Genomic DNA, 25,417 nt, shown 5'->3' on the forward strand with positions numbered 1-25,417 from the left:
ATGCTAATGTGCTTCAAAATGTAATTAGATTTCATTTTAAAATACCACTGGACATAAATTTCATAAATAGCAGCTGCCATGTGTAAGAATAGCTCTAAGAGGCCAAGAAACTATACCGTCTTCCCCCATGAAAGAGCTCAAACATCAAAGGACACAGTTTGTACTTTTGAAAGCCCTTTTTGAAACTCAAGTTCTCTTTTTCCTGCTACTGATTTTGTCCTCTTTCCCCCTTCCCCCTCCCCTCTGTTCTAATGGAGTTGGAAATTAAACATGGCTCTTTTCAGTAGCATTTCTTTCACTGTATTTGCATCGGAATCGCAGAGAAAGCCGAGGCATTTCTGGGAATGGTGAGCCAAATTCATCCCTGGTGAAATGCCATTCAGCCAGTGGTGTCATACCAGCACTGAATTTGGCCCCTTATTAGTAAATTATTACTGGAGAGCCATCCAAGAGAGAATGATATTTTTTTTATTAGCTAGCTATGGAGGATGCTTTATCTTCACTTTTAATGGCTTTTCAAGATTCCTTGTGGCTGGTTTATTATTATAGGTCCTGCTGGCAGCAGCCTTTACACAGGCAAGTAGCCGCACAGGTGTCATGAATATGGGCTGCTGATCACACAGCAGTAAGAAGTCACAAGAAGAGAAAAATACTTTTACAGATGACAGACACTAAGGAAAAATAAACTTTCAACATCTTAGACTTGTGTGACATCTCCCAGACATCTAGGATTTGCATTAAGTTTATGTAACTGGGATAGTATCCACCAATGACCGAGATAGGGTCAATGGTTGTCCTAAAGTTAGCACAAGGTGATTTCACCCTCCCTTGTTCCTGACACTTCCCTGTAACTTAGCTTATCTGGAGATAGGAGTTTTTCTACCTGCCATTGCTCATGGCAGTCATAGGGAATATATTTTCTTCTGTCCCTTTCCCCTCACACCTCTGACATTTTCCTTCATTACTTTTACCATCACCACCATCAAAATTGCTTCCAGTTTTACAGTAGGGGTTCTAGTGCCTTGTTTAAATAGGAGTGTACAATGTAAAGTCCCAGTAGAAAAAGGTAGTAGAGTTTAGATCTGCATATGCCAATGGAGCAATAAGGGGATAATCCATCCTTATCCAGATACAGTCTCACCAGAGAGATTAATTGTGTTCAGGTCTGGACACCTCATCGCTAAGGAGATATAGAAAAAAGGAGGGAGCTCACTGTGCAAAAGCAGTAATCAAAGTGTTGGATATTGATTTCAGAGGAAAGAATGAATAGACAAACGATGCAAAGCTAAGAAGCATTTGTAGATGATAGTGTTCCCGTAAGTGTTTTGGTGGAAACTTAGTAATGTAGTACACCTAGAAACAATGGGATGAAACTAAAAAGGAAAAAATATTAGGCAAGCTTTCTTGACAGCGAGATCTATTACACTTGAATTATTTCCCCAAGGCAAGTGATGGAAACATCCTCTGCTGGAACAAAGCAACGGGACTGAGAACTACTGAGAACAATCCTGCACTTTCAGGATGATGGGCTAACTGATTTAACATATCTCATCCATATCTATTTTATAGGATTCAGTGATATGGTAGTGACACAAGTAGGGTCCCTTTTTATTCATAACAGTACCGTGCATAATGCTGACAGTGGGATGAGAGTCTTGCAACAGATTTCTATAACAGGCACGCTCCAGCAATCTGAAATACATTCTGTACACCTAACAATACTACTTCCCAAAAGGAACTACAGTATTTTTAGAAATCCTAAAATAGCTGAAATAAGTCCATTACCAAATCACAATTGTTCCCTCCATAAATTATTTCAGTAGCAAAACTGGCTTATTTCTATTGTCTGCAACTCATTTTGCTTTGCTCATCATTTATTCTAATTAGATTTCATCTTAATTTCTGAGTTTTCATTTGCTTTGTCAAAACAAAAAAAACAAACATGCAAATCAAAGGGTACACCTTTTTTGGCAGATCCCACTATGTTATTCTCTCTAGACACTTGTTTCTACACTTCTGTTTCAAACAAGCGACATGCAGAAACAAGGAACACTGCAAAAATCATTTCTGCTTCTTTCCCCCCCTTTCACAAAGGAAACCCTTAGTTCTCTATTTATGCCTTCTACCTTTTTACAGGAAATGGTGAAATGAGACTCTCCTCAGACACACTTTAAACTGAAAGTAAAAACAAAAGCCTTGCAAAACATTTTGCAATATCATAACAAAGGACTATTCAGAACTATAGAACAAATGTCATATGACCAAATTCTGCCACCTTTATTCACACTGACAAGTAACTTGCTCAAGTAATCCTATTCATTTCAAATGGACACAAATGTAGGACTGCAAGGGACCTCAAGAGGTCATCAAGTCCAGCCCCTATGCTAAGGCAGGATTCAGTACACTTAGGTCATCCCAGTTCTTAAAAACCTCCAATGATGAGGAATTCACACCTACATCTCCCTTGCTGCAGATTAAGGTCAGTACTTCTTGTCCTACCCTTGGTGTTATTTACTCCTTCTCATAGCACAAGAGCTAGGGCTCACCAAATGAAATTAATAGGCTGACAAAAGGAAGTATTTCTTCATCCAATGCATAGTCAACCTGAGGAACTCCTTGCCAGAGGATGTTGTGAAGGCTAAGACTAGGACTAGGAGAATCCAAAAATAACTAGATAAATTCATGGAGGACAGGTCCATCAATGGGGATTAGCCAGGATTGGTAGGGATGCAAAACCATGCTTGACATGTCTTTAGCCGCTGTTTCGCAGAAGCTGGGAACGAGCACCAGTGGATGATCACTTAATGATTACCTGTTCTGTCCATTCCCTTTGAAGCACCTGTCACTGTCAGAAGACAGGATACTGGGCTAGATAGACCATTAGTCTGACCCAGTATGGCCATTCTTATGAGAGCAACTGATCAGTTCTGCTTGTAACAAACCCTAACATACCCGAAAGTCTTCTTTTCTCAAGCCTAAACACGCCCAGTTTTTTTAACCTTTCCCCATAGATCAGGTTTTTCTTAAATCTTATTTTTGTTGCCCTTCTCTGGGCTTTCCAATTTGTCCATATCTTTCCTAAAATGTGTCCAACTGGGAGTGCCACAAGACTCCAGCTGAGACCTCACCAGTGCTAAGTAGAACAGGACAATTATCTACTGTGTCTTACATATAAGACTTGTTAATAAATCCCAGAAAGCTATTAGCCTTTTCCACAACTGCATGACATTGATGGCTCATATTCACTTTGTGATCCATTATAAATCCTGATCCTTTTGAACAGTACTACTGCTTAGCCAGTTACTCCTCATTTTGTATATGTGCATTCGCTCCCCCCCACTCCTAAGTGTAGTACTTTGCACTTGTCTTTATTGAAATTAATCTTGGTTGATTTCAGACCAATTCTCTAGAGGTCTCAAGATAAATTGAGAATTCTAATCCCGTCAGCCAAAGTGCTAGTAATCCTCCCATCCAGGCGGCATCTGGCTATTTTATAAACCTACTCTTCACTCCATTATCCAAGTTAACAAAAATATTGATGACTAATGGACCCAGGACAGACCCCTGGGTGACTCCACTAGATATGCCCTTCCAGTTTGATAGCAAACCACTGAAAAAAACCTGTACTTAAAGAGTAGTTATGAGTTGTGCACCCATTTTAGTTATTTAATCTAAATCACATTTCCCCAGTTTATAAGAATGCCATGTGAGACTGTGTCAGAAGCCTTACTATTTCCCCCCCACTCCCCCAGTATCACCACACCTACTGCTTCCTCATCCCCATCAATCAGACCAGTGACTATGTCAAAGGAGGAAGTTAAGTTGGTTTGGCATGTTTTCCTCTACAAGTCCATGTGGGCTATTACTTCTTATCTTATTATCCTCTAGGTGCTTACAAACTGATTAATATTTGGTCCAATATCTTTCCAAGTACTGAAGTTAAGATGACAGGTCTATAATTTCCCAGGTCCTCTTCCCAGAGGACTGGAGAAGGGTAAACATTGGCCATATCTGGGACCTCACATGTCCTCTACAAGTTCTTAAAGTTAATTGCTAAGTCACATAAGGTACCACTCAATGTTAATAAGGGGGGGGACAGAATCTATCCCTTAAATTGTAATCCTCAATTTACAGAGGTACTCTAGTCACATGACCAAAACCAGAGACTTATGTAACAGTATGGGTACTGGAGGGGGTGGGGGGTGGTGGTGTTTGGTTAGTTTGGTTGTGGTTAGTCAGATTGTTTAAATAAAAAAAAGGGGGGGGTCTCTTATTGATTCCTGTATTTAATGACCTTGTATTAAAAAAAAACAAACCACCAACCACAGCAGCCAGGAGCCTTTACTGAGCAATATATAGGCCGTAATCCTGCAATAAACTACTCTGACAGTCCCTTGGCCTCACTGCCCACCGAGACCAGGACCTATGTTTTGATCCCAGGGTTTGAGATCCCCCCCCTTTTGTAAGCAAAGAGAGGACATAGGCCACAAGCCTTCAAGTATTTATGCACACACAACACTACACAGTGACCAGGAATTGTCCTACCAAAGTGACTAGTCAGCCAAATAAAGTTAAAGCGTGCACAAAAGTATTTGCAGGATCAGGGCTATAGCTCATTTTTAGTTGCAAGAAACTATGTTTTCCTTTTATTTTAATAAATACTGTACATCACAAAATAAATGTTGATTAGAAGAACTTTGGGTTTGTTTACACTTCAAATGCTGGAGGCACAACTGCAGCACTTCAGTGCACACACTACGTACCCCAACAGGAGAAGCCCTCCTATCAGCATAGGTAATCACCCTCCCCAAGAGATGATAGCTAGGTCAAGGGAAGAATTCTGCTGTCAATCTAGCACTGTCTACCCTGGGGGGGTGGGTCATCTCCCAGGGCTTTAGGTTCCCCACCCCCAAGCAGCATAGATTATGATGATGTAAATCCCCAGTGCAGACCAGGCCTTTGTTGGGATGCTTATAAGGTCCCATATTTGGAGGGTAAAGCTGTCAAGAAAGAGGAAATGATCCTTGACACCAAACTGTCACACAATATCTTAAATGTCAAAGAGAGTTTTGCATAAAACAAATATGTGCACTAGAGCCCTAGCCCTCAGGATACGGTCAGTTTTCTCTATTTTGTTTAAGTGAAGCACAAGAGCAAAGTGACTCAAAGCATTTTTTTAAATGTAATTTACTGAAGTGATTCAATGCTCATTAAAGGTGCAAGACTGCCAGCCTTAGAAACTAACTCTGTTCGGAACGCCAGCCATGTAAACATTCCCAGTTATTCAAGTTTTAAAAGCAGCCACTGAGTGTGAGCAACAACACGTCTCAAGATCAATACAAAGATCAGGGTCCCTTACTCTGAAGATCATGCATATTCCCTGTAGCTTCCCTTTGTCAGAGGAAATGGCAGGGTGTCTTCAACTCTAAGGACTGCTCCAGACACTGACCCCTCCTTCACCCCTTCTGACCCAAAAGATATATGTTCCAACTTCCTGGAGGAAGTTCTCTTCTGTTCTGAGCCCCTCCAACAACTCCTCCATTAGCAGCAGAAACCACTTTTGAGCAGTGTTCTCAGGGCCCCTTGCACACCTAGCTGCTACAGCCTTGGTGAGCAAAGAGCAGAATTCAAACACCAGTCTCCTGCATGACAGTGCAACACTATTAATCCCGATCCAAAAGACTTTAAGAGTGAGGTTAGTAACATGGTGGCACATTCTCCCACATAAAATCTGAAAGTACATGCTCTTAAGCCATTTCCTTTATTAAAATGATACTTCCCACAAACTATGTTACTGGTCATAGATATAATCTCTCTTTCCCATATATACAAAGAGCATAGAATATAAACTCTTGGATTGTAATAAATTCTCATACCTATTAAAGTGATTGCCTACTTCAAGTTCACATTCTTGCTTCATCCTGGGCAAACACCTGTACTGTACAAGCCTTAATTTATGAAGTGACCAAATGTAATAATGCTTAAGCCAACTTTAAAAGGTCATCTCAAAAATCAAAAGGGCAAAATATCTATTAAGTTAGGACTGTCACCACTCAACTATCTGGACAATACAGCACACAAGTGGACAATACAGCACACAAGGCTCTTTGGCGAAAACATAGGGCAATATTGGAAAAACAAAACTCCTCATTAAGTTGACTAGAAAGCTCCAGTTTTCACTGCAAAAGCATTTCTCTGAATTTTTTAGCAGGTACTACAGTATGGCTTGACAGATCACTGAGAAACAAGTACAATACAGTGAATTCTGGCTGGAGTGTCAGCTTTCACTCTTAATTCCTTTACTTGTATAATTTAACTGACCAAAACCCTGACCACATGTCCTTCAAAACCTTACAGTATTTAATACGAAGACCTAGATTACACCCACTTTCCTGTCCAAATTCTATTTTAGACCACTATCTTCCAATTCCCTTAAGTTTCAAATGGGGATTGAGCAACTTCATTTCCTGTTCTGTCCTTAACTGTTGGGAAGTGTTGCTGTTACACTGTTGCTGCATTCCACCCCAGACATGGTTGCATTTTAACAATGGATGCAGGGACTCTTGTCAATTTCTACCTTATAGAGGTGAGGTTCAACTAATGTTAATAATATGCTTTCACAGTCTCATCTGAAAGGCACAAGAGAAATATAGTGTTATTTCAAGTACTGCTGAAGCTGTACTTGGAGCTGTACATGGAAACAGTTTTGAAAGCTATTCTGTTTGGGAAAAGGGGGAGGAAGAGTCTGCCTCTCCTCTCCCCTCCCCCATTTCTCTCCTCATTTTTGATGGGCTGTTGACACTGGATCAATCATCAAAGACATTTACATAAACATAGGATCTGGTTCCATAGTTGCTCTCTTGCCTATCCTCCCTCCGTCTATACACACACTAACATGGTCCCCATCACTAGAGTATTGAGCAAGAGCATTATTTGTGTGTTGTGTAAGTCAGCAGCGCTCATATATGATGTTAGCTCCCAACAGAGGATTATGACACACCCGGGGGAGGGGGAGGCCGACAAAAACCAAGAGCACGTGTATTCTGCAGAAACAAGGAACCTGAGTCTCCTGCTCTTCCGCAATTAAAAAGACCCCAAAATATTTGAAGCAAAATTGCTCCTAAATGGGAGGGATTAAAAGTTGCGACCGATCTGTTAAAGGCTTCTTAAAAATGCTGCTAAGACGATTTGTGGGTCACTGAGCTAACCCAGCTTGTGTCTCAGGACTGCAGGTGGGCAGGGAATGAGCGACCCGGCTCTTCTGCCTTCCACGAGCCCCCGAGGAGACTCCCTCCTTCCCTCGCAACCCAAAACTTTCCTCCTTGCGGTGGGGTGGTAGCCGGGGCCCGACGAGGCTGAGAGAGACCCACGGTGGGCGAGGGACCAGCGGTCACGGGCCCCATGAACTCTGTTACCTCCCCCACCTGGTTAAAAACTTTCTCCAGCGTTTCAGCAGGGCTGGCTCGCTGCTCCGCACCCCAGCCCCGGGCTGGGTGGGGCCGGGGCCGGGGCGCGCGGCGGTGCTCTGCCAGCCGCGCGCTTCGTCCTCCCCTCGCCCGAGCCGGGGAGCCCCTGCCCTGACCTTGAGCGTGCCACGGCCAGGCGGGGCCTGCACAGGCGCCGTGTCCGGGGCTTCCCTCCGGCAGGGCCGCTCCTAGGCTGCAGCCTCTCCGGGGCCGGGGCCGCTAGCCTGCAGCGGGGCGCCCGCCTCCAGCACTCACCGTGGGGGAAGGACTCCATTCTCCTGCGGGGTCCCGCAGCCGGCACAGCCCGGGCGCTGCACGGAAGACGCGAAGACGCACACAGCAGCAGCGGCGCCTCCTCACTCCAGCGGCGGCTGCTGCATGCTGCCGGGGCGAGCGCTCCCGCCGCTCCGCTCCGCGCCCTCCTGCGCCACCAGTCGCTGCTGCGGCCGGCCCGCAGCCGAAGCCCCACTGGCGGGGTGGGGAGGAGGGCCTGGGGGACGAGGCAGGCTGGGCTGCGCGGGGAGCTCGCCCCTCCCCCTCGTTCCAGGGGGCTCCGACTCGGCTCTTCCTAGCAGCTTCGCCCTTGCAACAAACCCCTAACGACCATTTTCTGCTGCTCGGAGCCCTAGGCTGGCCTGGCTCCCCCGACTGGGCTGGGCTGCTTCGCAAGGCTCCTCCTCCCTCCACCAGCTGCTGCAGCCGCCGCCGCCACTTCCTCCTCAAGGCTACAGGGCAGGAGGCGGCCGCGATGTCCAGCGTCAGATGCCCGCCTCATTAAACGCCGCCTAGGTCTTCAGCCGGGATGGCTGCACCGCTTTCCCTTCTTGCCCGCCTGAGGTGGTCCTGGGGTGACCAGACAGCAAGTGTGTAAAATGGGGACACCTTTTTCCCCACGGCTGGGGCGTAGTTGCGTATATAAAGCCCCTCAGTTGGGGAGATCTGGTCACCCTGCCTAGGCAAGACATTTAAACGGGGAGTTTTGGTATAACATTGTCCTGGAGCGACCGCCATAAAGCCTAGGAGCTGCTCGTTTGCGTTGTAGGCGCTGAAACGGATTCTGCAACTGAGCAGGGGCTCACACCACCTGCCACTGAGCTGGAACCAACCACCTCGTCCATGAAGTAGAACAAGTGTTGACTAATAATCGCTGTAGATCTGCTTTCCAAGTACCCTAGGGCCCTTAACCCGATAAACACTTCTGCATGTGCATAGCTTTACTTACAGAAGCAGTCCCAGGGGCTTCAAAGGGACTGGGCCTATGTGCAAAGATTTATGTAGATGTCTACAGGCCTTAGAGAACACAATACTACTAAACATTTGGGACAAAAGCAGTGTTCCCAGCTCACACAATTTCAATCACAAACCTCCGGGCACAATATTTGTTTTTCTTAAAGCCTTCCCCTTCAGGCATGTGATTATATGAAAAATCTCAGCTTCATTGTTTTGTTTTTGTTGGTGGTTTTTTTTTTTTTTTTTTTTGGGGTGGGGGGGAGAGGAAGAGAAGCAACTCATGGGAAAAAAACTTGAATATGTGACTCAATTGTAGCCTAAGGGTGCATGAACCAGAAAGCAACTTTTTAAAACCCTGTTTAAAAAAAAATACAGAAGCCAGTTTCTAAGCTAATCTCATGGGTTTGGTTTGTTTTTTAAAAAGGTGTAACTCACGATTTTTGAACACTTGTGGTCAGCAAAAATGAGAAAGTCAAGGAAATCACATGTAACTGAAAAGAAACATGGCAGATCCTGTTACCAGAGTTAGAATTTAACAGAGCTGACACACCTAATCTTACATAAAGTGCCATAAGAGTTTTAATTACTTTTAACAATCAAGATTTTGTTAGATCTCAGGCAAAAGCTGGCATGTCCAACAACCTACTGCCTTGTAACACTAGGGTCAGACCCTTAGTCTCAAAAGAGTGCTAACTATTGAATCAGCAATACCATTTATTCTAACACCTGGAATCTCCCTAGAGGTTTCCTGTTTAAATACTTATCCTGCCTGACCCACATTTAAATAAATTAAATCAGCATTAATTACCTGGGCAGCTAGATTCTACAGTGTTGGGATGCTGCACCTTGTCATTTGGAGACCACAGGGAGATTTCTACAAACTAATTTTGTCTTGGTTGCTTGGTTAGTCCTTCCAATATCGTAGCTTCCTCAATGAGACTTGAAACACCCTCGGTTCAAAATGTGAGAGTAGAATAATCCATCCTTCTGAACAGCTCCCGCTGGAAAGCCAAACTAAAAACCCCCCTCAAACCCACATTTATGTGCATGCTGAACTTTATGCACCTGATTGTCTGATTGAAGTCAAACTAGTGAGTCTACTCAGGTGCATGAAGTTCAACATATGAATGTTTGCAAGTGGTGCCAACTCACAGCTGGGCAAAATTTGGCTGATGACTGTTTTTAAGTGAATGCTTTGTATATAAATTTTGTTTAGGACAAGACAAAAAAGAAAGCTATTCACTAGCTATATTTGAATTGAATTTGTTCCTAAGGCTACAATTTCTAGACAATGAAAAAGTCAACAACAACAAAAAATACCTATAGAGAGCTAAGAAATATAGACATCTTACTTTACTGTAAAATATTTATCTTAGTTCTAGTAATACAGGTGACTAGTAAAAATGATGGATGTTAAATTCTGTCCTATCTCAGCTCTTACTCCAACAATTGCCACAGTTTTGTATTATAATTTTGAAACCTAACTAGGAACTTGTCTTGCATCTGCTCAAAGTCTTAAATATATATATATCTTAAGAAGCGGCTAAGAATGGTTAATTTCACTTTTAAAAGTATACTAATCCTTAGGATCACCAAGCTCATAATTTGCTATGATTAGTACATTTTAGAGCATATAAAGCTTAATATTCCACTTTTCTGAAACAGTAATTTTTAAGGCCAAGTGTAGTGATTATCATGGGACAAGGAAAAACATCATAGTATGTTTACCTTTATTTGGCAATCTTCAATCTGTGCTAACTTTATAGTTAACTGCCTTCCTCAGAGCAGCATAACTAGATAATGAGTGCTGTTTCCTAATAATGCTTGAGGCCCCTGTCTCCCCCCACAGTGCTTCAGAAGGTTGAGCTTTAAACACCAGCTTTCAAACATTTCCAGGGAAGCATGACTCAGATGTTTGTTTTTTTTAAGAGGAGCAAGGGTTCTGTAAGATCTGAAGTGTCTCAATGGAAAGACTCCTGCTGACTTCAGTTGGGGCTGGATTGGGCCATTCTTTGTACAGGGCATTGGAGGAAGCTACATTGTGATGCAGTTTAAGAGAATCTTAGCTGGGGAGCCTGCAGAGTTCCAAAGTTTTTCAAGGAAGGGCTTTCTTCACCAGACTTCCTGAGGTCTACCAGGGAGCCCAGATCCAGCCCTGGGGTTCTTCTAAACTATGTTGTCAGTCAAATTGGCTCTAAGACAAACTGAAACAGCATTCTGTTACCAACCTGCACCTTGATCCTGGGCATAGTTGAGGCCTGAGGGTGTGCTGTTATTCTGTGACACAAATGATCAGTAATGTGGTGTTTTTCTCATTAACCTAAGGAGAGCTTGTATTTATCAGTTAAATTGTTTTATGCATATACTACATAACTTTAACAACACAGAAACCAGAGCTGCTGTCTATTTTGTCCTGCAACCCCTAGGCCCATCTTCCACTATGGAAGATATCTTTTTTTACCTCTGCAGTCACATCCTTACACAACAGTAAACAGTTGTTACATATAAATAAGCCGTTGTTATGTGTTATAAACCTGTATGTCACACTTGCCCACAACCTGCTCTTCAAAATGAACACACCCTGAATCACCTTCTTCTCCTTCACTTCATACTTTCTCCTTTTATTCCACTTGCAGTTCTTTGCTTTCTGGGGATCTGCATCCCTTTGTTTTTTGATGCACCATATAACTGTGTATTTTACTTAAAATCCTGTAAAAACTTGATTAAAAAAATTGGGGTAAAATTTTCCAAAGCACCTAAGTGATTTAGAAGCCTGTTTCATTAAGACTTATGCTTGTAAGTGTCTAAGGGTATGTCTACATTGCAATTAAACACCTGCGGCTGACCCATATCAGCTGATTGGGATTCCTGGGGCTTGAGCCACAGGGCTGTAAAACTGTGATGTAGACCTTTGGCCTGGAGCCCGAGTTCTCAAACCCTGCAAGGGGGGAGGGTCCCAGAATCTGGGCTCCAGCCTGAGCCTGAACATCTACATTACAGTTTTACAGCCACACAGCCCGTGCCCCAGAAGCCCAAGTCAGCTGACTCGGGCCAGCTATGGGTGTTTAACTGCAGTGTTGATAAATCAGTTTTGAAAATAGGACGCAGGTTCTTAGGCCATTTTTAGCACTTTTGCGAAATGTATCCCTGATCTCAACAGTGAGACCTAACAGCAGTTTGAAAAGTAAAACAGTAGAAGTTGTGACCATCTTTCCCCTGTAAAGGAAAAAGGAGATTGCTTGTGATTTTAAAGGGTATTTAAAATTGGGCTACTAATAAAAAAGGTTAATTGGCATTCAATTTTTATGACCTAGGATATGTCAAGAAAGTGGTATGGTGTATTTTAAGGAGGAGGAGTCACAACGGAATTAGAACATTAAGCACTTTATTGTAATGTGGACTATTTGGCAGTATATGCTGCTAGTGCTATTCTTTGCTATTTTTGTTGAAGTCTAAAAAGAAATAAACTATAATGAAAGGTGCTAGGTCTTGAAATTAAATCCATAGATTTTCTCTCCCTCTTGGGATATTTTCAGCATCATTTTTGTAACTCATCTCTAAACTGTAAAGAGTCATTTATATCTCATTTGTGCGCCAATAACAAATAAATGTGTGTATTGGCAATGACTTGTCCCAGTTTCTCAACATCTGTCTAAGTGCACACATACATGACTTGCCAACTTTAGGGGGCAGAGAACTGCAGTAAGAAAATATTCTGAATGAGGATGCTCTGATTTCTAGAGGGGAAAGGCAGCATTAACTCTGCAGCTTTCCAAAGCCTTTTTTTAGCCTTTCCTTGTCAATCATTTTCAGCTTTCTGGAGATGATTTCCTCCTCCTTTTTTCCTCACAGTGAAACTTGGGAATCACTTTGATAGGAATTATTTTCAAACCCAGGAAGAATTTTAAAAAACAAACCACCCCACATAGGAGCAGAGAACTGGTTTACTGAAGTAAAAGCTTATATAAAATGGAAACTCTAACGAGTAAGTCTGTAGTGGGATTTGCAAAAGCACTGAATGTGGGTCTGACTCTGCTCCCACTGATGTCAACTGTCAGTGATTTCTATAGGAGCAGTCACAGCATCAATGACCACTTGTGAAAATCCCAATCATAGTGTTGGATAAGCAAATTTTAGAGAATAACTAATCTTCACAATGCCCTCTGAGGCCAGCAAAATTAGTATTATTGTCCCCTTTTTACAAATTGGCAAACTGAGAAAGAGAGGTGAGGTGACTTGGGCAACATCTAGGATGACCAGATAGCAAGTGTGAAAAACTGGGATGGTGGAAGGAATGTAGAGGGGATAACAGTCCTATATAAGACAAAGCCCCTAATATCGGGATGTCTGGTCACCTTATCAACATCTCCCAGTGAGTCAGTGACTGTGTTAGTACTAGAACTCACTCTATCCTCTGAGCATTCCTGTTTGTGCTATTACATCACAATCTAGTAATGTTAGCAATTTAGATCCTATATAAAAAAGTATTTTAGCATTATATCTAAAAACTGATAAGAAAATGGATTATGTTGAGCAAGTTTGTACAGCACCTAGCACAGCAGGGCCCCAACATGGTTGCTCTCTAGGCATTACCATAGAGTAAATGTTTAATATGTCATAAGTAAAATGTACCGGGTTTATGTCATAGAGCACAACGAAAATAGTGCTTATATGCCTCTGAAATCCTCAGTATTAAAAGACCAAATTTTGCTCATTTCAGCAGCATGAGACTTTGAAACCAGCCTCAACCAGAAATCTTTGCAGTTACTTAGACTGATGGCAGAAAAAAACAAGTACATACATTATTAAAAACCAGTGCATTTAAAAAAATGTATTGTATTACTGTGGTATGTACATTTCAATAGAGACATTCCAGTATCTCCTGGGAATGCCCACACCTGCCCTTTGTCATAGTAGAGCAGACTACAGTGCCCTTGCTGCTTTGAAGATATAGTTTCAAGACATGTCACGTATTCAGCAGCACAGGGATCATGGTACAACCAATCCACACACCAGAGCAGTATCCTTTAAAATGTGCTAAACTGACCTGTGTGTCATCCCAGAGCAGCAACAAAGCCAAAATGGACCGGGGAAGGAGAAAAGACCCCACTTCTATGTGGAAACATTCCCTCTGGAATGCATCTGGAAGCATAAATTTCAAGTCTCTCTCTGAAGTCTTTTTCAGCCCTATTTTAGGTATAAACGTGCTACTTAGCAGTAACAGTCTGGTATTTTCTTGACTGTGAATTTTCTGGCTTCCTAGTGATCTGAGTGAGCCATCTGCCATATGTTGGCAGTGTTCCTTCAGAAACTAATCCTATAAGAAAGCAAATAAGGAATAGTACAACATCCAGGTCAGGCCATTTAGGAATAGTGCAATTTGCTCTAGTTAAACAGTAAAATTACTCTGCTAGATTTTTAAATCACCAAAGTGAAAAACAGTTTTACCATTTAACTGTCACTCTTTTAAACACTACTTCCACATTTGTGCGCCTTTTTTTTTTTTTTTGGCTCCTGATCTTTGTTATCAGTACCTTGGACACAGCTGCTGCAACAAAAGGCCCATTTACACTGCAAGTCTAATTGTGCCAGTGCCTGGTTATCTGGCATAGTTGGGGGGTGTGCTGGCACAGTTGTTTGTTTTGCACTGTGGAGAGGATAACACATTTATAGAATTGTATTAGGGAATCACATTGCAGCCTATGTCATGGCTCTAAGAAAGCCTCTCTGTACACTAACTCCACAACTATGCTTACAAAACACACAGTTATACACGGTTCTCACTATTAGGGTGCTAACAGAGTTTGCTGGAGTGTAGCCTTCTGGGATGCTCTTTGTAATAAAGCATTAGAGTCTGGTTTTGGTTTTAAAAACCAAAACAAACCTCTTCATCGCACAGTGCCTATGTTAGTTAGGGCAGTGGTTCTCAGCCAGAGGTGCGTGTATCCCTGAGGGTATGCAAAGGTCTTCCAGGGGGTACATCAACTCATCTAGATATTTGCCTAATTTTGCAACAGGCTACATGAAAAGCACTAGCAAAGTCAGAACAAACTAAAATTTCATACAGACAATGACTTGTTTATACTGCTCTATCTGCTATACACTGAAATGTAAGTGCAATATTTATATTTCAGTTGATTTATTTTATAATTATATGGCCAAAATGAGACAGTAAACAATTTTTCAGTAATAGTGTGCTGTGACACTTTTGTATTTTTAGCTCTGATTTTGTAAGCATGTTGTTTTTAAGTGAGCTGAAACTTCAGGGTACACAAGCCAAATCAGACTCCTGAAAGGAGTACCGTAGGCTGGAAAGGTTGACTGCTATTGAGTTAGGGGAACAATGTTTTTTTATTTTGCTTGCAAGAACCTTGTATAAATGTGGTTTTTGCTAACATAATTGTGGTGAATGTGTCCTAATTCACACTACTACTGTGACCAATCAAGGCATTGTGAAGTGAGGGGCTCTATTTCTCCCTTCTTATATCCAGACGGCAACTCTTCTTGTTTTGTACAGTGCTGAGTATGCTGTCCATACTGAACAGATCACATTTAAGTGTAATGATGATAATACACACTTGCAGATAATTGGCAATACCGTTGTTTCCATTTTTTGGTTCTCTGGTAGAGATCACCACTACAGAGACTTAGTACATTTACGCCGTAGGTGTGCTGGACTATGCACCTTCTCTGTGGGTTAAATCTCCGTGTGGAGAGTAAAGGTTTGATTTCTCCACATTTTGTACACAGTCCAAAGGAAAATGAAATTCAGCATTACAAGTAATGGGGCAGATCCTTGGCAAGTGCAAACTGGTGTAGCACAACTGAAGACAAAAGAGCTACGTCAATTTACACCAGTGGAGGACGTGGCCCAGTGATGTAAAATCAAGGGCTTATCTACAATGTTTATTACATTGGGGGTTAACATTCTAAAATGATTCATAAACACTGATGTATATACATTTAAAAGCCTAGTATCCTTTTTCCTTTGGCAAGTGCATCACAACAATGAATTAAAAACTACCTAATTGATAGATCTCAGAATGTCATCGTAAATGGGGAATCATCATCAGGTGGATATGTTTCCAATGGCGTCCTGCAGGGATTGATTCTTGGCCCTCAGCTATTTCACATTTTTTATTAATGACCTGGAAGAAAACCTAAAACAATCACTGATAAAGTTTGCTGACAACAAAAAATTGGAGGAGCAGTAAATAATGATGAGAACAGGTCCTGATTCAGAGTGATGTGGCTTGCTTGGTAAACTGGGGACAAGAAAACAATATGTATACAGTACAGCTAAATGTAAATGTATACATCTAGGCACAAGGAATGTAGGCCATATAGACAGGATGGGAAATTCTATCCTAGGAAGAAGTGACTGAAAAAGATTTGGGGTGGATAATTAGCTGAACATGAGCTCCCAGTGTGGCACAATGGCCAAAAGAGCTAATGCAATCTTGGGATGCATAAACAGGGGAATCTCAAGTAGGAGTAGAGAGGTTATTTGACCCCTATGTTTGACACTGGTGCGATCACTGCTGGAATACACTGTCCAGTTCTGGTGGCCCCACAGTTCAAGAAGGATGTTGATAAATTGGAAAGAGTTGAGAGAAGAGCCACAAGAATGATTTAAGGATTAGGAAACATGCCTTATAGTGATGGAGTCAAAGAGCTCAATCTATTTGGCTTAACAAAGAGAAGGTTAAGGGTGACTTGATTACAGCCTACGAATATCTACATGGGGAATAACTATTTAATAATGGGCTCTTCAAGCAGAGAAAGTTATAACACAATTCAATGGCTGAAAGTTGAAGCTAGACAAATCAGTCTGGAAATAAGATGTAAATTTTTGACATGAGGGTAATTAACCATGGGGAAAATGTACTTAAGGGTCATGGTGAATTCTCCATCATTGACAATTTTTAAATCAAGATTGGATTTTTTCTAAAAAATATACTCTTGGAATTATTTTGAGGATGTTCTGTGTCCTGTGCTGTGCAGGAAGTTGGAGTAGATAATCACAGTGGTCCCTTCTGGCCTTGGAATCTATGAATAAGAGAAGGAAAAAAACCCAGACAAATAAAACTGATCAACTCTGGATGCTCTGTGTTGACATTCTAGACCTCTGTTTTCTCAAACATCTGTTCTTTCCTTTTCTTTGTCTGCTTGAAACCTATTTCACCACTCCCAGCATTTATGAAAGTATCTTGTTACACTGTGTGCCTCACTATTATAGGATCTACCAGGGTGAGAGGCACAAAGATGCAACAGGAGCATCAGGAATGTTTGCTACTCAGAACCATCTTGTAGGAAGGAGCCACAGGCATAAGAACTTTGGATCAGGTTCTTGAAGGAAGCTGAAATCACCTGATTTACTTTACCATTGGTTTTTGGCTTAAGATTTCATGTTCCAACTATTCTAACCCAGCTACAGTTTATGGGAGAAATACAAATAGGAGGAATTTTAAACTAATCAAATCAGTCAAGCAGTATGTCGCCTCACTTGTTTTATATTGATACTGCATTTTATGTCACCGGTACTATCATTCTTTTTTCTCTTTATTCCTTTTTTTATGGTCAACGCACAACTTTTTATGTGCATGTATTTTAAGAGGGGTGCTATTTTATCATGGTTTTGGATACTGTATTCATTTGAATTTAGATGTACTTTGGGGGATGCCATAGAAATATAATTATTTGTTTTTAAAATTGTTTAAAACTGATTTACCCAGGAAGAATGGCCTAACAGTTTTGCACTAGCTTAGGCACTGGGAGACATAGATTCAAGTCCCTGCTCTGCCACAGACTTCCTGTGTGATGTTGGGCAAGTCACTTAGCCTCTTTATGTCTCAGGGTGATAATAGTACTTCCCTATCCCACAGGGGTGTTGTGAGGTGCTCAGACACTACAGTAACTTCAACTAAATGCCTGAAATAGTATTGATTGCTTTATGTCCTATAAAGAACGAAAAGGAATTGTTTAGCTTTAGCTAGTGCAGTATGTGACATTAGTAAGAAGTGATGCAGCACACAGGCAGAGCTGCAGGAAAGAGATCTTTTACAGAGCTTGAATAGAGACCAGCATTATATGCTAAGAGTCCTGTATTTGGTAGTAGCTTGGCCCTGCTTGCACGCTTGAGCCCCCTAGTGCCACACCACATTAGGTTCCTCCCGGAATCTGACCGTCTCTGTTTACACTCAACATACTAAACAGCGAGCGATCAGATGGTTGTGTCTCATGCACTGGGTACTAGGTTCAAATTCCATAGTTAAACTCAGAGTATCATTAGGACCTGGGGAAAGTAAAACTGACCCTCTCTCTCTCAAGTTGTTTTATTCCACACACTAGCACAAGGATTAAGATGAGTGATATGGTAGATGATGATAACTTGTTTTTAAAAATGGAAGCACTGAGGTTTTATTTTTGGTAATTGTTTCCTCCTGATAATACTTCGACAGCTTTATTGTTCATGATAACAAGGTTTCATTCATCGGACCCTTTTCTTGTGTAATTCTCACTGTAAGAAGGTGCATCTCTAAATGGAAGAACATATTAAAGTTTATGTGTAGTCCTTCATATAAAAAGTTAGACAACCAGATCTCTTTGCTTTACATTCACTCTTGATTAATACCAGCAAACGCTGATTTACGATGAGTGATGTTGAGCATTATTTTATATCAAGCTGTGGGTGAACATAATGCTTCACAGTCAAACATAAAGGCAAAGCATATGCTCCAACAGGCTCGCAATTTAATAACAGCCTCAAACTACTAAATGATAGCACACGATCTTGGGTGGCATTAATATCCTGCAGCCCACCCACTCGGCTGGAGTCGGAGCAGCCACTCCCTCAACTAGATCTGCAGCAAAGAACTGAGAGAAGCTTCAGAATCTTAGCAACCCCATGATAGGAGAGAGGCTCCATAAACCCCAGCATGTAATTTTTAGGAGGAAAAGCAGCCATTTAGGAGAAAGATGGATGGCACTAAAGGGAATGGGATGGGCTAGGTTTCCCATCTGTTGAACATCTTGGCTCATATAACAAGGCTACTTACCAGTAACTGTTGTTCTTCGAGATGTGTTGCTCATATCTATTCCAATATAGGTGAGTGCACGCCCCCATGCACGGGCTCCTGGAACTTTTTTCCCCTTAGCAAACCCCGTAGGGTCGGCTCTAGTGCCCCCTGGAGCCCCGTGCACATGCTGCAGTATATGAGGCACTGCCGACCCTACAGCCCCTCATTCCCTTCTTTCTACCAACTCCGATAGCGGGGACAGAGGGTGGGTTGTGGAATGGACATGAGCAACACATCTCGAAGAACAACAATTACTGAAAAGTAACCTTGTTTTCTTCTTCGAGTGATTGCTCATGTCCATTCCAATATAGGTGAGTGCACGCCACCGTGCACGGACTCCAGAAACTTTTTTCCCCTTAGCAGACCCCGTAGGGTCGATTCTGGTGCCCCCTTGAGTGCCACGCACATGTGAGCACATGTGAGCACAGGCTAAGGGTTTGTAAGCATATCAAAATGTACATGAGGCTAAGCGTAAATGGGTTTGAGAATCAATGAGATTATTTCACACAGCTCTACTCATCTGCTCTCCTTCCAGTTGCTGCACATGTGAGCATCAATAGATTTTTTTTTTTTTTTTTAAAGTCTGCCAGTAGGAAGGTTGGTTTTTTTTTTTTTTTTTTTTTTTCCTTTTCTGTTTAGCCAATAATGGTGTGTCAGGAGTAATAGAATTGAGAGACTAAGACAAATTAGAAAAAAAAAAAACCACAGGCAAGTTGAAAGCATGGGAATTTGGCTTTATTCCAGGTCTCCTCCCTCACAACTCCCCTTTGCGGAAAACAGGGTGACAACAGTCAATCAATGAAACACGGGGCAGAAACATGGTATTATCAGAACAAGCTTTCATTGGCTGATTGGTGATTCTACATGTAAAAGATGTGTCTTGCAACTTCTGAAAGCCAATTCATCTTTTTGTGGGTGTCACATTTAGGACAGTAAATTTAAACTATAAAACATATACAGGCTCCATCTACCATGTCTAGAAAGGCCAGTAATGATATAAATTAGATGACTAGTAAAACATGACATAAAATGTATGTCATTCCCACCTCAACCTTATATATCGTGTCTAGTCTCAGACACAAAGGAGATGGTGCACAAGACTAAGATTAGACAAATGTAATGTTGTCAGTGAACGCTGTCTTGTCCTGAATCTGAGATCCTCATATTGTCTCTAAGTTATGTCATTCTACAAATTGGACCTGTAGAAAAACATAACGTGAGAAAGATGTGGGATACGAAATGAATTAAAGCAATGGACAAACATTAATTCAGCGGTGATAGGCCGCCATCAGTAACAATTACTATATCACCAGACAAACTGACGATGACCAAGATGAGACTGAGTGGGAGCAGCTTCCCATAAGCAAAGAGTGCTGTTTCACTGGGTGGGGAAAGCCAGTGGATGATATTCCATGCTTCCCTGCCCTACATCCCAGTGGTGTTGTGAAGTTCAATTCATTAGAATTTGTAACACTTTCATATTATCAAATGGCAGGGCCAATATTAGGATTAATGTGTATAAAATGTAGCAAATACAAACCGTTAAGAAGAGGAAGCAACAGCCCAAGGCTCAAATGCTGCTGTGCAGGGTTAACAATACCTATTAACTGAAAAACAGCTCAGAGACCTCAGTCAGGATCAGTGTCCCATTATGCTGGGTATTATACATATATACTGGCATTCCCTACCCCCAAATCTGACTTCATTGTGAGAGCTCTGGATCCTTAGCACCTTGTGAAAACGGGTATATAATGTCTCAAGTTGGGATCCAAATTGAGATACATAATATCAGTGACCACTTCTGAACATTTGGCTGCACTGCCATAGTATTTCTTTGTATATGACAGAAATGTAACTAACTAACAAGAGAAGCAACAGATTATTTTTTTACAACAGTGAAATTGAGTTCCTTCACAATTAAAATCTTTTCAATAGTGCATTCATTTGTTGCAATCTTAAAAATAAATCACCACAAGTACACTCACCTTAAACCCCAGCCTCTTAGAAAAAGGACCTTTGGTTAGTAAAATACGTTTAAAGCAATGTATTAGTCAGAAGCTCTCTAAAGTACTACACTATTTGTCTGAAGTACCACACTGCTTATTCTTGAACTCCAAGGTTTGCTTTTGGTGCTTTTATATTGTTTGCTAACAGACAATAAGAAAAATGAAGTGGGGGGGAAATCACACCTTTAGCATAGTTCATCTCAGCTATTCAGCCTGTGCAGAAAAAGAGAATACAAGCAAAGAGGCTAGGGTGCATATTGTCTCCTCATCTTAGGGATGACTGAATTGATAACACGTGTACAAGAACTACTACACTTTATTCCCCAGGAGATAATCTATTAATATTAATTATAGCCGTAGCACCTACAAGTCCCAACGGAGATGAGGGTCCCATTGTGGGCACTGAACAGACATATAGGGGAGAGACAATTCTGCCTGGAAGAGGTCACAATCTAAATACACAAAAGATTGAGGCAATGTGGGGGCACACACACGATGCAATTTGCCCAAAGTCATGTAGCAGGTCATTGGCAGACTCAGGTATATAACTCAGGTCTCTGAATGCCTAGTCAAGCACCTGATTCATTAGACTATGCTACCTCTCTGTCTGGAGAAATTGTCTTATTCATTTTATCTTCTAAATTCCTCATCCTACCTGATTAAATAAGTCAACATAAGATCAACAAGAGAGAAATTATTAGTAAGTGGCTTAGTCATGTCTCCTATGGACAAAAACCATAAAAGACCGAAATAATAATTCCAACAAACAGTAAGACAAAATGGCATGGAATAATTATGTACTCTACTTTTGAACCCATGCTCTAAACAAAGTACATCATCAAACAGATATTTACAGCATTACATAGTGACAAATCATTGAAACAGTTCACAGTCTTTCTTCACAATAGATCTTCTTTCCTTAGCCAGTTCTGGATCAGTGAAAAACCTTTCGTACACATCTGAGGTTGGCAACATAGCTATATCGTGCTATGGATGTCAAACTCCCCAAATATGCATTCTGACTAAGTACTACATTCAAATCTACATCACCAAAGTGGGGAGAGAAAGGGAACAGTTAAACTGAAATCCTCTGTACTTTGGAGTGTGGCTTAAAGATTATTTAGCAGCCAGTTCCTTAGACTGTTGAGATTCCTTTTCAACCACCTAATATTTTTTGTTATGGTTTCCAACACAACTTCAGTGATTTTTAGTTGCGATCCTTGGTCCTCCAGAGACCTAAAGAAGTGTTTCACCTAGAAGACAGGACAATCATTGATGACTTGGGAATTATTTTTTGGAGAAATCTTGGATTAGTTTCTGGCTGCATTTAAACACCTGCTAGGAAAACGTAGGCCCAATAGCTGGAATTAATCAACCTGATTAGGGCTCCCTCAAAACTCAGGTGACATGCTCCATTCTCTCCCACAAATCCTCTCCCACTTTCAGCCAAGTACCCTCCAAAGAATAAAAATGAATTGTTAATACTAGAAACAAAACAAATATATATGTTTATTACAAATGAATTGAAATATGTGGGCCATTCACCACCCTGCCCACTTGGTGCCCTTCCTTCAACCACACAGAGCCCCACTGACTTTGGCAAGGCTTTGCCTGGGCACAGAAACTCAGATGGGCCTTCCTGTAGAACTGAGGCCCTGGGTTGGATGTTGTATCGTTTCCCCCACAACCTTCATCCGTTTGCTGTTGTTTTTTAAGACAGTCTTTGCAGGAGCATACAATGCCCTCCCACATGCCTGTACAGCAACCTCACATTTTGGCTACTGTGATAATAAATTATTATTGTTAGCAATTATAAATGCGTACAATTCTGGGAGCTTTACTTTTCTTTGTGAAGTCATCACAAGGTGATTCTTTAATCATATATGTGATTATGAAATGAAATGAACATATTTTTTCCCCACATGAAACCAAAATATATAGACTACAGTACTGGCAATTACGTGAATATCAGAAGAATAAACCTCTTCACATAGGCACAGAAAAGAATGTACATACTACAACACAAGATCAGATCTGGACACTAAAATGTAACAGAATATATGCAAGTCTCATTAGTAAGTTACTTTGGAATGACTGCTAACATTTTTGCCAAGTTATTAAATGAATTTTCAAACAGTAAACTTTCCTTTCCTTTATTAACATTTTCATCACTCTACCACTCAAAGAGCACTTTCTCATGAGGCTGTTCTGGGCAGTTAAGCATTTTTATTTGTTAGCTTCAGAAATATGAGTTTATAAATTACCAGTAAATATTAATAGAAAGTCACAAACCTCTTCTAGCTTGTCTTTGGAGGAAAAGTGAGATGTAGTGCCAACAATAATAGTTCTTACAGAAAAAGAGGCTAATTCAAACCTGTAAACAAGAAAGAAAAACTATAAACAACATACCAATATCTGAACTGCACCTTTATCAGTACAGAGTTTCTTTACTAGTCTCTTTCTAATATGTGAATATTATTTAGTTAAAGAACTGGGTAAGTTCATGGAGGATAGCTTCATCAATGGCTATTAGCCAAGATTATCAGCAACTCAACGCTTGGGGCAACCTTAAAACCTTTGACTTCTAGAAGGAGTGGGTCACTCCATAATTGCCCTGTTCTGTACATTCTTATGAAGCTCTGGTATGGATACTGGGAAAGATGTCAGAGACAGGATACAGGGCAAGATGGACCTTGTCTGACCAGTATGGCAGCTCTTATGTTCTTATGAAGCAACACTATCAAATTAAAAAAAATATTTTATAAACATATATCCTCAACCATGTTGTCAATAACACTGTAGATTATTAAATTGAAAGCATTTTTTACAGTCTAATTTGCGTTTCAGTATTTATGTTGTTTGAACCTCTTTCCATTTCTCTCAGAAGGATTATAAAAATAGACTAGTCAGTTTCAGCTTGTTTCTAGTCAGCTTCTAGCAGGGGTGTGCAAGCTTGAAGTGCAGGGCACATGCTTCCTCTCTAATGAAGGCAGACAACCCTTATATTTTCCCCAGGACATTCGGAATTACTTCTTTAGATTAAGTGGTACGGGCTAGTGCTTTTGGGGCTCACTTCCATAAATGTATCACATAAAAAAATAAGGTACGCGTCTTCTCTAGTGGAAAAAATGATCCCTCTTTATACTTTTACTTATCAGGATTCACCACCAATGGTGGCTAAAGTAGATAAGCAAATACCAACTTTTTAAGAAGTTTATTCCAGTTTTCTCTGACAAAATTCCAAGCAAGCTCCTGTCCTTCTGGATTTCTGGCAATACTATGAAGAAGAGCAGCTAGATCCTGAGTTTTGATAACTTCACCTTCCATGCCCAGCTCAATTAACCTGTAAAAAATTAAATAGATCTGTCAGCTTCAGCTTGTTTCTAGTCAGCTTTTAGCAGGTATTGCTAGGCCACTACTTAACACACATTTCCTTTTGATATTCAAACATGGGGACTAAACGTAAAATAGGACTATGGAAAATAATATGGAGGATGACAATTCAATGCTTTAAATATCAACTTTCAAGTTAACTAAGGGGTGCTACTACAACTTTTTTGCATTATAGGAATAACTGTACCATTGACTTGTAGGCAAAACTCATCACTGATTTCTGTAGGGGCTTCTGCATAAAACCTAACAGTGTGGTAGGGACCATAATCATCACTTAAAATTAGGTTATACTATTTTGTAAAAGGACTGTTGGTTGCTCAGTAACTTCCAGATCAAATCTGCTCAGTTTACAAAGTAAAATGATTTATTTGAATTGCCAACCCTGCAAGCCCAGGGTGGTATCTGAAAAGCATGATGGAGTCTTTTTGGCTAAAGATTCTGCATTCTGTAATTTTGTTGATGATATGCAAGCCAGAATAGAATCCAGCTCACTCTTCTGGGGCAGTACTGGCTCTGGAGTGCTAATAAACACTTGTTTTAGTCACTAAAGTACTCAAATCTGACTGAAAACAAACAGGGAACATATCTCTTAAGTGAGAGCAATTCTTACATGGTCACTTTTCAAAACAGAACTACAATTTAACGGACTTGAATTTCTTTGAATTTCTGTGCATTTAATAATTCAGCAAAGACAATTCTTACTTTGTCAGTTTTTCACAATGCCTGTTGGTTGTCAAAGCATAGAGGATTTTGTTCTTTTCTGCGCCCGACATTGACAGACTGTACTGCTTCACTAGATAATTCCACCCTGCTGTTGTCTGTGCTCCAACGGAATAAACCGTCTTCAGAACATCCGCTGGAAGGCTGTGGCATCAAATAAAGAAGGGGAAAAGGGAGGTGGGTCAAATGACATTTTTAACCCTGTGTAGCCCTTTCTACTTGTTATCTACACAGATGTACAATAGTAGAGTCACATGTGAAGTTTGTTTACAATTTATCTTGCCCAATGCCCTCCTATAAAGTGGTAGTGAAGTACTTGGTAATGGTCACTGTTAAGGCTGAGCAGCATTTCCTGCAGTTTTTTTCCCTGCCATTTTCATGCCCCTGAAATTTTACAAGAAAATAATTCAGTTGCAAAAACGTGCAAAATCAAAAACATTCATATTACCATCTTAAAACAATTTGGGCCAGTTTTTTCTGAAAGATTGAAAAGATTTCTCATCAAAGCGGGGCCAGTTTGGAA

General features: G+C 41.0%; 2 protein-coding genes across 5 annotated transcripts in view; both read right to left on the bottom strand.

Moving 5' to 3' along the window:
- The window catches only part of LNPEP (leucyl and cystinyl aminopeptidase), a 99,722-nt gene extending 90,033 nt beyond the window's left edge, over positions 1 to 9,689 (bottom strand). Inside the window, exons 1-2 of one of the 3 annotated variants that reach the window (XM_067569061.1) lie at positions 9,505 to 9,689; positions 7,722 to 8,309 (exon numbers count right to left, since the gene is read on the bottom strand). In XM_067569061.1, the coding sequence (XP_067425162.1) occupies positions 7,722 to 7,740 (19 nt within the window). In that variant the 5' untranslated portion in view covers positions 7,741 to 8,309; positions 9,505 to 9,689. Of the gene's footprint in view, positions 1 to 7,721; positions 8,422 to 9,504 lie in introns of those variants that run through there. The other 2 variants (XM_067569063.1, XM_067569062.1) reach the window with 2 other exon arrangements.
- An 11,392-nt stretch (positions 9,690 to 21,081) lies between these two features.
- LOC137167103 (endoplasmic reticulum aminopeptidase 2-like) overlaps positions 21,082 to 25,417 on the bottom strand; it is a 37,620-nt gene continuing 33,284 nt past the window's right edge. For both annotated transcript variants that reach the window (XM_067569099.1, XM_067569098.1), the window contains 4 exons: positions 24,877 to 25,038; positions 23,984 to 24,124; positions 23,074 to 23,155; positions 21,082 to 22,034 (listed from right to left, as the gene is read on the bottom strand). In XM_067569099.1, the coding sequence (XP_067425200.1) occupies positions 21,891 to 22,034; positions 23,074 to 23,155; positions 23,984 to 24,124; positions 24,877 to 25,038 (529 nt within the window). In that variant the 3' untranslated portion in view covers positions 21,082 to 21,890. The remainder of the gene's footprint in view (positions 22,035 to 23,073; positions 23,156 to 23,983; positions 24,125 to 24,876; positions 25,039 to 25,417) is intronic.

The sequence above is a fragment of the Emydura macquarii genome, unplaced genomic scaffold (assembly GCF_026122565.2).
Source record: "Emydura macquarii macquarii isolate MOO-44397 ecotype Brisbane River unplaced genomic scaffold, CSIRO-AGI_Emac_v2 contig_2897, whole genome shotgun sequence".
NCBI lineage: Eukaryota > Metazoa > Chordata > Testudines > Chelidae > Emydura > Emydura macquarii.